General features: G+C 34.9%; 1 protein-coding gene across 1 annotated transcript; it reads left to right on the plus strand.

The window, feature by feature from the left end:
• The first annotated feature begins 2,637 nt into the window (after positions 1 to 2,637).
• LOC125823860 (uncharacterized) lies at positions 2,638 to 3,972 on the plus strand. Its single transcript, XM_049503231.1, has one exon. The coding sequence runs from the start codon at positions 2,638 to 2,640 to the stop codon at positions 3,970 to 3,972; it is 1,335 nt and encodes a 444-aa protein (XP_049359188.1).
• Positions 3,973 to 16,123: the final 12,151 nt, after the last annotated feature.

The raw sequence follows: 16,123 nt of genomic DNA on the forward strand, positions 1-16,123 counted from the left end.
GGTAGATAATTTCTTAGATATAATCATCATACTTCTGATTTTCCTCTTTTCTCCTTTACTGATTTCTTCTAATTGTTGAAGTACCTCTTTTTTTTCTCCATTTAATTATCAAAAGTGCTATTGTTTGACATTATTTTAGATCTATTTCCTGTTTTAATAGAATGTAGACTATGTTGTAACTTTTCTATAGTTGATCCTTCGTTGATTTCTTCTTGAAATGTACTCGTATCTGATCATGAATTATAAAATAATTATTCACCTGATTATCTTGCTCTTGATTCTCAAATTTGGTACTTCCAGTTTGTCCAAATTGAGAACTTTCCTCCCCTGTGATGGTAACTCTCGAAATGTATTATATTGTTGTCGTCCTCGTGAGAGCTAGAGTGTCTTCCACAATAATTCTAATATTCCAAGGCATCTCTCATTTTCCTTGTAGTATAATTTTCAGATATCTCTTCTGCTTGTGTATAGATGAGGTTACATTCTTGATCTCTTAGGCAATAAGCATAAGAACTGTTGCTTGGATTACCTTTACCTGAACCATATGTGTTACACTTGATGCTATTTGCATTTGGGGGCTTCCAATGATCCTCTTATAATAAATCTTTGTCTTGTCATCCTCTAAGAATTATACCATGTCTAACCAGTTGGTGGGGAATTGTTTCAAACTTAGAAAAATTGTCACTACAAATTGCCATACATTTAGAGTAACCTGATAAACAACTCTGTTATATGTCATGTTTCCCCATGTCTAATGATATTTCTTCTACTCCAAATTCCCCATAGTATTATTGCAGGCATAACCTTCATAATTTGTTGAAGCTTATGACCTATCATTGTTGTCCACCATGTTACTAGCACTTGATTCAGGTTCTGTCTTTTTAAGCTTAAACCTGCAAATTGACCAACATAGACCCATGATTTCCTTACTTTTTATGATTGTTGTAGGCCTGTAGCATTAGTTAAAAGAAAAAATCAAAAAATCACTTTTGAAGACTGTTCTGCCTTGATTTCTTATAAAAAAATCAGTAGGGATTTTCTTTTTGGAAAAAGTATTGAACATTGTTGATAGATGTTGCATCAACATTTAACATTGTTTCCCACGCCAACAATTTTCTAAATCTAATTTATTTTTCTTTCTATCAGAATATTGATACAAATATTTTCTAAAGACATTTCTCATCTCTTCAACAAGCAGAAGACCATACACTGTCACCATCTTCTCTTGGACCTATTTTTCAACAAGGAGAACACAATTTCAGGGCAAGCTTGTGGAGTTTTGTAGGGATTTGAATCTTATGGTAAGTTCTTCTTGTCTGTAATTTTAGGGCAAACTTAAACCATTTCTTTTCTTCAATCGTAAACCCATTTATCTCTAGAAACTGTTGTGAAACCGAAGGAAATGGAGGGCTCAAGGTTTGCTTGTGAAATCTGAGAAATCTTGATTTTTTTTCTTCAACAGCTGAAGGTTCTATTCTGACATCTTTGAGGTTATAGCTGAAGGAACTTCAAGTTTGAGCTGTTGAGGTATTCTTCTTGAATCTCTTATTTTTCATTTAATCGTTAATGTGTAGTTACTGTATTTGATGTATTTTTTTTTCTGATTGTGGGTTTTTCCCATTAAGTTTTAGCTATTGTGGGTTTAAAGTTTTGTTGGTAGTTATGGTGAAATTCATTACTCTAGACAATATTTCTCTTGATATTGATGTTGGATTTGTTGTTCCATAAGTTATTCAATCGGTTTTGATTACCCTTGCATTGATGATGTCTTACTTGATTTCACCTCTCACTTGAATAGCTAGGATGTGAGAAATTTCACTTTCTTTATTGTTGAAGAGTTACATTAGAGCAACAGGAAATAAGAGATACATTAGCATGAAAATGGAAAAACCTGAAATTCATTACTGGTTAGTATTAGACTTTTTGACATGAAAATCTGAAACTTCGTAAAATTCTAGATCAATATTATTGCCTTAAAAATCTGTTTTATCACTTTTGTAGTCTGTTTTGCCTTGATTTCCTATCAAAAAGAAAATCAGTAGGGATACATTTTTGAAAAGAATTGAATCCTCAAGGCGATTTATTGGTGTGTTAGAATATGACCAAACTTCATGCGAATCCAGCGACCATTTTCCATTTCTTGAATGTTCATAAGTCTTTAATAACATAAATTTGAAAGCATGATAAGCTTGTTAAAGTTATTTCTTGACAGGTCATGTAGATCAGTGTTTTGTATATATTTCCAATGATAAAGGGAAATTTGATATTTGTTTCATATATTAAGAAAAACTATGAAATGCTGGTTGTAAATTGAATTGTGATTTCTATGAGTTTTAAACTACATATTCTCCATGTACATTTTGAGATATGTTTCTTCATGTGTAAAACATTGTTGTCTTTATATTTCATAGTTTATCATAAATTTGATTATTTTTGTCTTTTTGTGTCGCATAGATATCAACGGATAATTTAGATAGAACTTGGATGAGTCTCAGACAATGCAGTGATAAATATATTAGTGGAGTGAATGATTTTCTTGATAAGGCATTTCAATTAGAAATATTATGCCCTTGCAAAAAAAATGCATCAATCGTTATTGGCATTATAGAAATGTGGTGGAGGATCACTTGATTGTAAATGGATTTGTGGATGGATACAACAAATGGAATTTTTCACGGGGAGAGACTTTCCTCACGAAATACACCACTTTCACACAACCATGATGATATTGATGGACTACTTCATGATACATTTCAAAATATAGAGGGTGAAACAGGGCATGTAGAAGGAGAGATAGATGGGCTATCTGAAGATGCAAAGATATTTTTTAAATTAGTGAATGAAGGAAAAAAAGAGCTATATCCAGGGTGTGATCACTTCAGTAAGGTGAGTTTCATCATTCGGTTATACTTGCTTAAATCCTTACATGGGTTGAATGATGTAACTTTTACTGATCTGTTAGACTTGTTAAAAGAAGCATTTCCCTTTGCTCAACTGCCTAAGTCTTTCAATAAAGCTAAAAAAATGATAAAAGATTTGGGTCTCGGCTATGACAAAATACATGCATGCCCTAACGATTGCATGTTATTTTGGAATGAAAATGCGGAGAAAGATAATTGCTCTGTGTGTGGGTCTTCTAGATGGTCAAATGAGGGTGATGGCACGACTAATGCAAGCTCTAAAATACCAGCAAAGATTTTAAGGTACTCTCCTTTAAATCCTAAGCTTCAGAGAATGTTTATGTTTCCTGAAATAGTTGTTGCAATGAGATGGCATAATTTTGAACGACCTAATGATTGGAATATAAGGCATCCTGTTGATAGAGAAGCTTGGAAGGATTTTAATTCTATGCATCCAAACTTCTCAAGAGATCCTCATAATGTTCGATTGGGCCTTTCAAGTGATGGTTTCAATCCATTTCGAACCATGAGCATTTCCCATAGTACCTGGCCTGTTATGTTGATGAACTATAATTTATCACCATGGATTTGCATGAAGCCAGAGTATATGATGTTGTCGATGATCATTCCAGGGCCATCATCTCCTGGACAGGATATAGATGTGTACCAACAACCATTAATTGCAGAATTGAAGGAACTATGGGAATTTGGGATAAAAACATATGATGCTCATATAAATCAAACATTTCAAATACGTGCAGCTTTAATGTGGACAATTAATGATTTTCCAGTGCTAACAATGCTTTCTGGATGGAGTACTAAGGGAAAATTAGCATGCCCCACATGTAACTACGACACATGCTCTCAATATCTCAAACATAGTCGTAAAATGTGTTACTTAGGTCATCAGGCATATTTGCCTCCTGATCATCCATTTAGAAGAGACAAAAAATATTTTAATGGAGAGGAGGATGATATACCTGCACCAACATCCTTGTCGGGCATAGAAGTGTTTGAAAAGTTACATGATTTCAATAATGTTTTTGCGAAGGGCAACAAGAAAAGACGTTGAAATATTGAGGGTCCATGGAAGAAAAGATCCATCTTTTTTGAATTACCATATTGGAAACATAGTAAGTTGAGGCACAATCTTGATGTGATGCATATTGAGAAAAATATATGTGATAGTTTGCTTGAGACTTCATTAGATATCCCAGGAAAGTCAAAACATCACATTAATTCTCACTATGACTTGCAAGAAATAGGGATACGAAAGGAGCTTCATCCAAGGAAAGATAATACAAATGGAAAAGCTCATTTAGCTAAATCTTGGTTTACCATGAAACCAGAAGAAAAATGATTATTTTGCATTGTCTTCAAAAATGCAAAATTACCAAAAGGATTTGCCTCAAACATATCAGATCGTGTGGATGTGGATGAGATGAAAATATCAGGGTACAAAAGCCATGATGCTCATTTTATAATGCATTACTTGTTCCAAATTGAGGTTTGAAAAGGATTGCCGAAGAATGTTTCATTAGCCTTGATTAGGTTGGGGAACTTCTTTAAAGCTATATGCAGTAAGGTTATAAGGTGAGCAGATCTTGAGCCAATGCAGATTGAAATCAAAGAAATTGTATGTGACCTTGAAAAGATTTTTCCTCCATCTTTTTTTGATATATCTTGATTGATACATAAAACTATTACAAAAATTACCAGCATTGACCATTTGATCAAACCTCATGTCAACTCTATTGTTCAAGACTGATTGCTCTACATCAATTCAAATAAAGCAAGTATTATACTTATTTTGAACATGAACACAGGGTCTTCGACAAGTTTTTCAATATACAAATTTGACCCTACAACAATAATTAGAATACGTTAAATCTTCAAAAAAAAATCTAAATAGACAATAGCTTGCAAACAAAAATCTTCAGCTGTGAAGTCGAAATCTGGCTCAATTTCACCCAAGAAAATGTGATCAATAACTTTCTCAGAATTGGAATAAATAATTTTTTAATAGTAAAGTATATTTTCCACTATAATCTACAATTACTACTATTAAATTATCTAGGTAGTCATTCGATATAAATATTGTTGGAAATATATATATACACCTAACAAATAGTGTCGTACACGTTATTTCTCAGTGTGTGTGATCTTGTTTGTAACAATTTCAAGTCCCATATATACTTTCATTTTGTCCGAGTTGATTATTTGTCCTCAAAAATGGATGGCAAGGTCAACAGAGAGACAAGATTTTCTCGTTTCTGTTGCTCCCATTATGAACGCCACTTTCTTCTTGTTGAACTTGTTATTGTTGATGAAAGTATTCATTTTAGCTACACATAAAATAAAATAAAAATAATAATTAGTTTACAATAGTAAATAATCTCATGTAAACCACTTATGCATACAGTCAGAAATTAAAAAATCTTCTAAATATAAAGTTAATAAGTACAAACCTTGCTTGAGATGGAATATACTATGTAAAATATATATATATATATATTTCTTGATGGTGGCTATGAAAGAAATTGCATTCAGCTTTTATAGTAAAATCTTTTTGTGGACTTATTAATTGACATACCATATTCAGAATTATTGATATCTTTTAGGATAAGAATGACTTTGAAAAATTTATAGATATATCAACTTGAATTTTAGTAATTATTATTAAATATATTTTAGGATAAAGTTATTAAATGTACATTGTTAGGAAATCACATACAACTGTGATTTTATAGTAAAAATGTGATTATAAACTTATTAATTGGTATACCAAATTAATATATATATATATATATAAAAAAAAAATTAATATCTTTTAGGATAAGAATAGTTCTTGAAAAAATATACAGATACGTCACCTTGAATTTTGGTGATTAAGCTTAAATAATTTTAGGAAGACGTTTCCAGATGTACATTGTTATGAGATCACATACAGAATTGACGAAAAGATCGATTACAAAAGGACTGTAGAAAGAACTAAACAATATTTCTGACGGAATATATTCAAGTGATAATGCGTCAATTCTTACACTATTTAACAACACGTGATAAGTGTTAAGTCTAATTCCATTAGAGAGAAGGGAACAATTATCGATAACTATTTCAATTACGAGTATTTATCTTAACTTGTGCAGCATAATAATAGATAAAGATTTTATTGAATCAAGATTCCATCACCGTGATTGAATTAGGTAGAATATATTTCCTTAAATGATCATTACCGATCGATGGCAAATTTACTATTTTCTCTTCTTTATCTATGTAAGGATTTTAAATTTTGAGTTAAGAATTCTATTCTTTCAAATTCTTTTATGGTAGAATATTTCCGAACATTTATGGTCATTTATTTTCTCACTCTATTACCTTGACATTATGAATGATCTCATGTAATTGTGTAAGTACATATTTATATTAATATATACTAAATATATAAGACTTGGACTTGGACTTGGGGCTTGGGCTTGGATCGGAACTTAAAATAAATATTTTTTATAAAGCTTAAATAGTTGCTCTATAAATAACAATGTTTTTATAGACAAGAATAATATATATAGAAAGAAGGGTCATATCATATATATGTGTGTGTGTGTGTGTAATACGATACAAACTGTACAAAATAGGTCCAAATTAAAGTGTCGAACTGACAAAATAACTCAAGATAGAGATAATGATAGTTTATGTTCACTCAATAATAATATTGTGATCATCACTTTTGAGAAATCTTTTCACAATATCCAGGCATGGTTGCAAAACGGTATTCCTCCATGCTTCGTCAACACCTTCTTTTTTATCTTTGCAACGACCAGGTTCCGTCGTTTTAGAAATTCTAACGGGGGAAATTAGGGGTCGGAAAAACTTTTTCGTAGTATTTGTATTTTCCCAACCTTGTCCAGATTTGGACGAAATCGGAGTCCTTGAGGTGTGGGTAAATCTGGTAAACATCGAGTGAGTTGTTTTTGAGATTGATTGAATGAGTAGTTAGATAACTTGTTAAGGAAACCGTACAACTTTACGGAATTGAATTCGGGGGAGTAGAACTCCCGAAATCGATCTTAACATAAATGATATTTTTCTGATTGTAGAGGGTTAGAGGTGTGTTGTGAAATGAGAATTTGGAATTCTTTCAATTTACTCTCTAGTTCTATTTGTGCCTCTTTGGTGGGATTTTGGCCGCTCGGGCGGGGCCGCTATAGCGGCATATGGGGCACTTTGGCGGGTACGACGAGACTTAAAATCATCAGGAAAGATGAATAGCTCACTGGTTTGAAAATGACACTATGGCGGGGAAGCAGGTCGCTCTGGCGCCGCCGCTATAGCGGGATGATAGCCGTTGTGGCGGGCCAGATGCTACCTAATGTCGTTAATAAACCCCTAAACGACCTTATTTGGAACTTTTTGACTTTCAGAGCTAAGGAACGACCCTCCATGCGACTCATACTCATTTTTCAGCATTCTTGAGGCTAAAGGTAAGCTTTTCACTCCTCGAATCCGTTTCTAGATCCGTAGAACCTAATAGAATGGGTGAATATTAATTGGGGAGGATTTTGTTATAGATTCTATGGTGAAAACCACCCTAATTGGTTAGTTGGGATCATGGGTTTGATCTAGGGTTCAAGAATTTTTATAGTTTCGGGTAATTAGCGATTGTTATTGTGATTGTTTGTAGACCAAGAACAAGTGGAACGAATCCGAAAAAGGAAGGATCAAGTTTCTTAGGGTTTCAAGCTTGTTTCGAGGTAGGTGATGGTTGTGATTCTATGTTTGTGTGATGTATGCTTGTTTTTGCCTCATTATGATACTTGTGTATGTATGAATGTTGCAATGTTGATCACACTTGTTGTAAATGAGATAGATAAATATCATTGCCATAAAATCATGACTTAAATGTATGATCTTGATGATTTACTTGTGTTTGTTAATGTGGTGTGTGAATGGGATCAGATTGCCACATTTCGGCATAACTAATTTGGATCGGATTACCACGTTCCGGCATAACTAATTTGGATCGAATTGCCACTTTCTGGCATAATTATTGGATCGGATTGCCACGTTCCGACATGCTAACGGTTTGGGTTTGGGTTCCGTGAGAGGACCAATGATGTGATGATAAATGTGAAATGCATTGTTGTTTCTTCATGTTGATGATGTTGTATATGTTAATATATATGTTTGTGATTATAATGTTGTTTGACTTGTTTATGTTGCACTAGTGGGATAGCCGCGTGATCCTACCAGTACACTGTCATTGTGTACTGATACTGCACTTACTCTTATATTTGTTGAGTACAGGGCATCTTCACGCAACTATTGACAGACCTCGCTTAGAAGACTAGTGATCGTCGCTTTGAATTCAAGGGTGAGCCAATTCTTCTGGGCTGCCATGGGATTCTCTTTTGTCTATGTCCATCATTTTCGGACATAGATATTTTTTCTAGTTAGTTGATTAGTTCATTAGTTTGGGGATGTATCCCTTCTTGTTTAGACTTGGATCTTTTGCTTAGATGTTTTGGTACATTGACTTTTAGGTTCTAGGTATTAAATTTCCGCACTTGTTTAGTTAATTAACTTTTATAACTTAATTGACTTAGTTTTTAGATTATTTGGTTAGTTTGGGTTGTAGTAGTGGTTCTCCCACCGGATTGTTAGTGTGGGTGCCAATCATGACGGTCTGGGTCATGACAAAGTTGGTATCAAAGCCAAGGTTTGTTAATCTCGATGTACTGAAATGAGTCTAATAGAGTCTCACGGAACCGTACGGGGACGCCTTTTTACTTTTCTTCGAGAGGCTATAAAACTTTAAGAAATCTTTATTTTCTCTTGTCTCATTTCGTGCTATGATTTAATTCCAATTGGTATCTGGCGATTCAAATTGGTATCTCACCTCCTTCACTCTTCTATTTGCAGATGGTTAATACTAGGTATAACAGTGTTAGGCCCGTAGCTCCTGTCAATGTTCCAGTTGATGAATCTGTAGCGAGATGTCACGGTCGAGGCAGAGGTAAAGGAAGAGCTAGGGGTAGAGGCCGTGGAAGAGTAGCGCATGCTGAAAATGAGGTACCTGTTGAGAATGTTCATGTGAACGAGAACCCTCTCATGCATCATGAGGAAATAGAAGGAGAGGTTGAGAATGTTGAGGAGATTGGACAAGAGGAAGAGGTGCAGACTAAGGCTAGAGTTGTTCTTCCCATTAATCCAGTGTTAGCTCAGCAGATTATGGTATTCTTGAAAGGGTTGGCTAGTCCTGGAGTGCTCCCATCTGCTCAAGCAACTCAGGCTCGCGCTAAACCCCCTATGGCAAGCACTGCACCCAAGACGAGTGGAATTGTAGGTACTGATGCTTTCTTCCGTCCATTGTTGGGTTCTTTTATCACTGGGAACGAGCATAATTTGTTGACTAAGTTTTTAAAGCTTAAACCTCCGGTATTTCTTAGTTCTGAGACTGAAGATTCTTATGAGTTTATCTTAGACTGTTATGAGAGGCTGCATAAATTGGGTATTGTTCACCAACATGGGGTTGAGTTCATGTCTTTCCAACTTCAAGGTGAGGCCAAGAAGTGGTGGAGAGCTTATATGAAGTGCAGATCTTCTACTTTACCTCCACTCACTTAAACCCAATTTCATGCTTTGTTTCTAGAAAAGTATGTGCCTAGAACTTTGAGGGATCTCAAGAAGGATGAGTTTATGACCTTAGAGCAAGGTGGTATGTCTGTGGCTGCTTATGAGGCCAAGTTCCATGCCTTATCCAGATATGCTACGCAGTTAGTTACTACTGAGAAGGAGAGGATCCGGTTGTTTATTAGAGGTTTGAATTCTGAGTTGCAAGTATTATATGTTCATATGATTTCTGCAAGGAGGAGCTTTAATGAGGTGACAGACTATGTTAAGAAAGTGGAAGGGGTGAGGCGAGACGGTCAAGCTAAGTCTTGGACAAAAAGAGCAAAGAATTCAGATAACTTTCAAGGCTCTTACTCTAAGGGGTCTGGAAGGCCCACACTCGCAGCAAATCCAATTCAGTCTGCTATGCCAGCCTCTACACGTAACTACTCGGGAACTCCATCTCATAATTTTCAGAATAGTCAAACTGGCGTGCCTTCGACGGACGGCAAACCATCTTTTGATTGTACTTGCTACAACTATGGTAAACCTGGGCCTGTGAGGAGATATTATCCCCACCCACGTATGTTAGATTTCGCGCAGTAGCAGTAGTCTAGAGCAGTGGTACCCACGGGGAATGGTAATAATGGTTAAGGACGTCTATAAGGTGGGCGAGGAGGTAATCAGCGAGGCTGTGGAAGTAGAGGAAATGGTAATGGTAATTGTAATGGAGGTAGGGGTAACGTGCAACCAGGCAGGGAAGTAGCTCCACAAGATAATAGGGCTCAATGTTATGCTTTTCTGGGCAAGAATGAGGCGGAGGCATCCGACGTGCTGATCACATGTATAACTCTTGTCTATGACCTGATGGCTAATGTGTTGTTTGATCCGGGCTCTACTTATTCATATGTAACTGTGAGATTTGCCTTTGATTTTGAGATGATTTCACTACTAGAAAACATGAATATAGCAACAATTATTTAGCAACAACTAAATATGCGTTGCAATAGACAGTAATTCACAACGGTTATAACCTTTGCAATAGACAAATGGACCTAATGAAACTCTTTAAGAAGTAAATCGTTGCATTATTGCAACAACCGTTGCCATAGTATCTTTTATTGCAACGATTCCTACAAACTGTCGCCTTAGGTACTCTATCGCAATGGTTCCGCCAAACTCCTTCCCTCAATTATTTTCCATCAATTATTTCCCTCCACTAATTTTACTACACCCGCCAAAAGAGTTTTTTTTTTAATTAATTGTAAAAATAAAATAAAAGGTAAAATATCACTAGGTTAATTTGTTTCTTCAGACTTTTCATCCTCGTAGGTATCGACTTTCTCCTTTCTCTCTGAAGAACAAAAGTATCATTTTCCTTTAATCCTTCTTCTTTGATTTTCCTTGTAGGAATCTGCAGGTTTTGGGTCTTCTTCTTCGTGGGTTTTACGTTTCTGCAGCTACAGGTATGTCGTATTCCATCTTCTTCAAAGTTAGAAATTTATTAGAAGGGTTCTTGAAAAAAATTTGAAAATAGACAAATGGGTTTCTGTGAAGTAGATGTTCTTTGCTAGAGTTTATGTTTATAATGTAATCTTATTGTGCATTAGAGTGTGTATCTCAATTTTGGTGAAGATTGAGAAATCTCTGCAAAAATGTTTAGATGGAAATTCTTAGTTTAGGGAGAGTTAATGTTATGAAAGATGAGTTTCGATTCTTCATTCTACATGATAATTCTTATCTATCGAAAAACCTCAAGTTTTTGAACAGGACAAACGATTTCTAAGAATAAAATGAACTGAAATATTTTTCAACTCCAAAAGTCATTGAAATCGAACATTAAGGGATTTTGTTTCTCTCATTCGATTACAATTTTCAATCTCTAAGTTTATACTTTCTTCCTTCTTGTCTAAAATTTTTAGTGGACAAACTACAAGTTGGTCGTCAAGCTCAGCTCACTGCTTAAAGAGGTAATGTTCCTGTTTCTCTTATTTTACCTTGATGTATATCTGTGTGTATGTTAGATATTTTACGTTTACTTATCTCTGTTCGTTGTTGCTTATTCATTTTTTAGTTAAATCATTCCATATGACTGTGTTTTTCAGATTTAAGGTCTGTATTGTAAGTTTAGAATGTTGGAAAAACTTTCACTTTATGCTTTATTGTAAAAAATATTTCATGATCAATTTTCTCTGTTATGAGTTAAGAGCTTCAGAAACCAGATCATTCATGTTACTTTCTGCCTCAGTGAACTCCATCTCGTCCATTCATTCCCTAGTGTACCAATGCAAGAAAGCTTTTCTTCTGAACATAGTTGTGTAGTGGTGGTGTGTATTCTTCTTGAAATGAAAACAAAAGTCCAAGGTCGTAATTTTTTTAATGATTGTCATTAGGGTTACCAGGTGCTTTTAACTAGCATTACTGGTTCAGGAATACATTGAGCAGACCTAGCGTCTAGTTGATCATAGAATAAGGTTTTGATTATGAAACCAACCTCTTTATTCTTTGAGCACCGGATAAAACTTTAGGTATTGAGTAGTTCTTTGTTTTCTCCTTTAATATTCTTTTTGTGATAAATATTGTATTTTCTGTTTTAAGATCATTTTTGCTTTTGGAATACATTGAGTAGATCCTTGGTGTAGTTGAGCACAAAATAAGGCTTTGAGTGTTAACTCAACCTCTCTAAGGCTACTCCTAGATTTAGATATGCATGTCTACATTTAACCATACATCCAAGTTCTCTAAGGTTGCCCCTTGTCTTTTCTTATAAATTTGAAGTTTTACGATTGAGCTGCTTAGTTTCTTGAGTGAGGTTAGTGACTTTGGTTTTGTTGTCCTTTTATGCTTTTCTTTTACCTTTAAATTTATTTAGAAGTCTTTAATTAGAGACACAACACCCTCAACTTGTTAACTCAAATTTTCCTAGTTAGCTTAGTTATGCTTATCTTTAATTTAAAAGGTCATAACTAGTAAAGTTTTCATGTAGTGAGCCATTCACTGCTTAAAAAGAGGTAATATTCCCTTGTCTCTTAATTTTGTAGTCAATTTCTTTTTACTCTATTCTCATTTCCATTGATGTGTGTGTGAATCTTGGTTTTTACTCTTCTTTTTGTGTTGTTTATAATCATTTCCAGGTGATTGTTTCCCCATATATGTGCTCTCTAAATGTTGTACATGTATAGTAAGTTTAGAGTGTTGGATAAGATTTCCCTTTTATGTGACTTTCCTATTACTCTTTTTTTCTGATTCATGTTCTATTTTGTGACCATTGCGGATTCTAGAACTGATTGAGTAGATATTAGGTCGGTTGAGCTACACATAAGGTTTTGAACATTAACTCAGCCTCTCAAGGGGAGTCTTGCAATCGTGTGCTGCTTAGTTTCTTGAGTGAGGTTGTTGTCTTTGACAAAATAATATGAAATTTTGTATTTTTTATATGAAATCCATTACATCTTTTAAGTGTTTAGATTTGTCAAAATCATTTCACTTTACTGTCGTGTCTTATTATCGTAAGATTGAGTTTTTAGATTTTAAATTTTTTATATCATTTCTCTTTTAACTAATTGAAATTCTAGGTAAAATAGGTATTGTTAAGTAGATAGCTGATTATGTATAACAAATAGTTCAAGGAAAAAAGACATTTCATTTATGTTGTTAAATAAAATAAGATAGAGCCACTGATCAAAATCTGTTGAATGTAAGTTTTTAAGGGAACCAAATCTGTTGGTGTGCTATTCAGAATCTTCTCTTTTATTTCTTATCTTGGTAATTTGATTTTGGTGTCATATAGGATATTTAATATTAAATGGATAGTGGAGATAAAAGTTGGATGGGTCTCCGGAGATCCACCAATGAGTATATCAGTGGTGTGAATAACTTTCTTGATACAGCTTTTGAACGAGCTTCCAAAGGAGATGAAATAAGTGTGCTAATTGTAAGTGGCATCATCGAAATGTGGTAGAGGATCACTTGGTTGTTTATGGGTTTGTGCAAGGGTACACCAAATGGATTCTTCATGGGGAAAGTTTTTCCTCGAGAAATAATCCAGATCATAATAATAAGGAAGGTTCCAACATGCGTGACAATATTGATGGCCTACTTCATGATTCTTTTAGAGATGTTGCAGGTGACTTGAGGCTTGAGGGAGTGAGAGAGGGGCCATCCAAAGATGCAAAGAAATTTTTTAAATTGCTGGAGGAAAGTAAACAAGAGTTATATCATGGGTGTGAGAATTTCTCTAAACTGAATTTCACCATTCGATTATTCTTGTTCAAATGCATTCATGGTTTGAGTAATGTGGCCTTTGGAGACTTGCTAGACCTATTAAGAGAGGCATTTCCATTTGCTCATATACTTGAGTCGTTCCACAAAGCAAAAAATGTGATTAAAGATTTGGGTCTTGATTATGAAAAAATACATGCATGTCCTAATGATTGCATGCTATTTTGGAAGGAAAATAATTGCTCTGTTTGTGGCTTGTCTAGATGGAAGACTGTTGATGATCCCTTGACTAATGAAAGCTCCAAAATTCCTGCAAAGGTTTTAAGGTACCTTCCCTTAAAACCTAGGCTTCAGAGAATATTCATGTGTCTTGAAACAGCTGCAAATATGAAATGGCATGATACTGAACGACCCAAAGATGGCAACATAAGGCATGCGGCTGACGGGGAAGCTTGGAAGAATTTTGATTCCTTGCACGAAGATTTTGCTAGAGATCCTCGTAATGTTAGATTGGGTCTTTCAAGTGATGGTTTCAACCCGTTTTGAACCATGAGTATTTCCCATAGCACATGGCCTGTTATGTTAATGAATTATAATTTATCACCGTGGATTTGCATGAAATCGGAGTATATGATATTATCTATGATCATTCCAGGTCCATCGTCTCCAGGAAAGGATATTGATGTCTACCTTCAACCACTAATTGCAGAATTGAAAGAATTGTGGGAAACTGGGATGGAAACATATGATGCTAATTCTAACCAAACTTTTCAATTGTGTGCAGCCTTATTATGGACAATTAGTGATTTTCCAGCCTATGCAATGCTTTCTGGTTGGAGCACAAAAGGAAGAAAGGCATGCCAAACTTGTAATCATGGGACATGCTCTCAATATCTCAAGCATAGCCGTAAGATGTGTTACATGGGTCATCGGGCATTCTTACCTCCTGATCATCCATTTCAAAGAGATAAGAAATCATTTGATGGTAAAGAAGATCACAGATCTGCACCTACTCCCTTATCAGGCACAGAAGTATTAGAAGAGTTGCGTGAATTCAATAATATTTTTGGAAAGGGCCAAAAAAGGAAGTGTCGTGATAGTGAGAGTCCATGGAAAAAAAGATCCATCTTTTTTGAATTGCCATACTGGGAACATAACAAACTGAGGCACAATCTTGATGTGATTCACATTGAAAAAAATATTTGTGACAGTTTGCTCGGGACTTTGTTGGATGTAACTGGAAAGTCAAAAGACCATGTAAATTCTCGATATGACTTGCAAGAAATGGGGATACGAAAGGAGCTTCAACCAGTACAAGATGATGATGGAAGAGTTCATTTGGCTAAAGCCTGTTTCTCCATGAAACCAGCAGAGAAGAAGTTATTTTGCACTGTTCTTAAAAATGCCAAATTACCAAAAGGTTCTGTTTCAAATATATCAAGATGTGTGGAAGTGGATGAGATGAAAATATCAGGTACAAGAGCCATGATGCTCATTTCACAATGCATTACTTGCTCCAAATTGCTGTTAGAAAAGTGTTGCCCAAAAAAATTTCTATGGCTTTGATTCGGTTGGGGAACTTCTTTAAAGTCATAAGTAGCAAGGTGATAAGGCGAGCAGATCTTGATACAATGCAGTCTGAGATCAATGAGATTATATGTGACCTTAAAAAGATTTTCCCTCCATCTTTTTTTGATATAATGGTACATTTGCCTATCCATTTAGTAAATGAAATTAAGCTTGGGGCTCCGACACATCTTCGTTGGATGTATTCCACTGAAAGAAACCTATGTTTCTTCAAGGGGATTGTTCGTAATCGATTTCATCTAGAAGCATCAATACTAGAGGGATTTGTGGCACTAGAGCGCGTGAATTTATGTTCTAGATACCTACATGCTGGGTGAAAATAAAATTTAGTCGATACCAATTAGAGGATGAGCAGGGAACTGAAACAGAGAGAGATAATTTGTCACCTATATTCCCTAAATTTGGCCATCCGATTGAAAGGGAGAAAAAAAGAAAAGGCAATAATTTTCACAAGGATCTCCAGTTATGTGTTGATATACATCGATATGTATTGTTTAATACCGGAGATGAAAAACTGGAGACCTTTATCATGTAAGATCTGTCACTTTTATTATAAACTTCAATATTTTTTATATGATAAGAACTTTGAAACATGCTTGCTTGCAGGGAACATAAGACTGTAATTGACAATCATAGTAGATCAAATGCATGAATTAGAGCACAGAATCATAGTCAAGAATTTGGCAACTGGTTTAAGGAGAGAGTTAAATCTGTTGAAGTGCCTGAACATTTACGACAACTCGCTAAAGGGCCTAATACAGCGGCAAAAAGATATACAGCGTATTTCATCAATGGATATCCATTTC

The sequence above is a fragment of the Solanum verrucosum genome, unplaced genomic scaffold (assembly GCF_900185275.1).
Source record: "Solanum verrucosum unplaced genomic scaffold, falcon-dt-bn FXZP01000015.1, whole genome shotgun sequence".
NCBI lineage: Eukaryota > Viridiplantae > Streptophyta > Magnoliopsida > Solanales > Solanaceae > Solanum > Solanum verrucosum.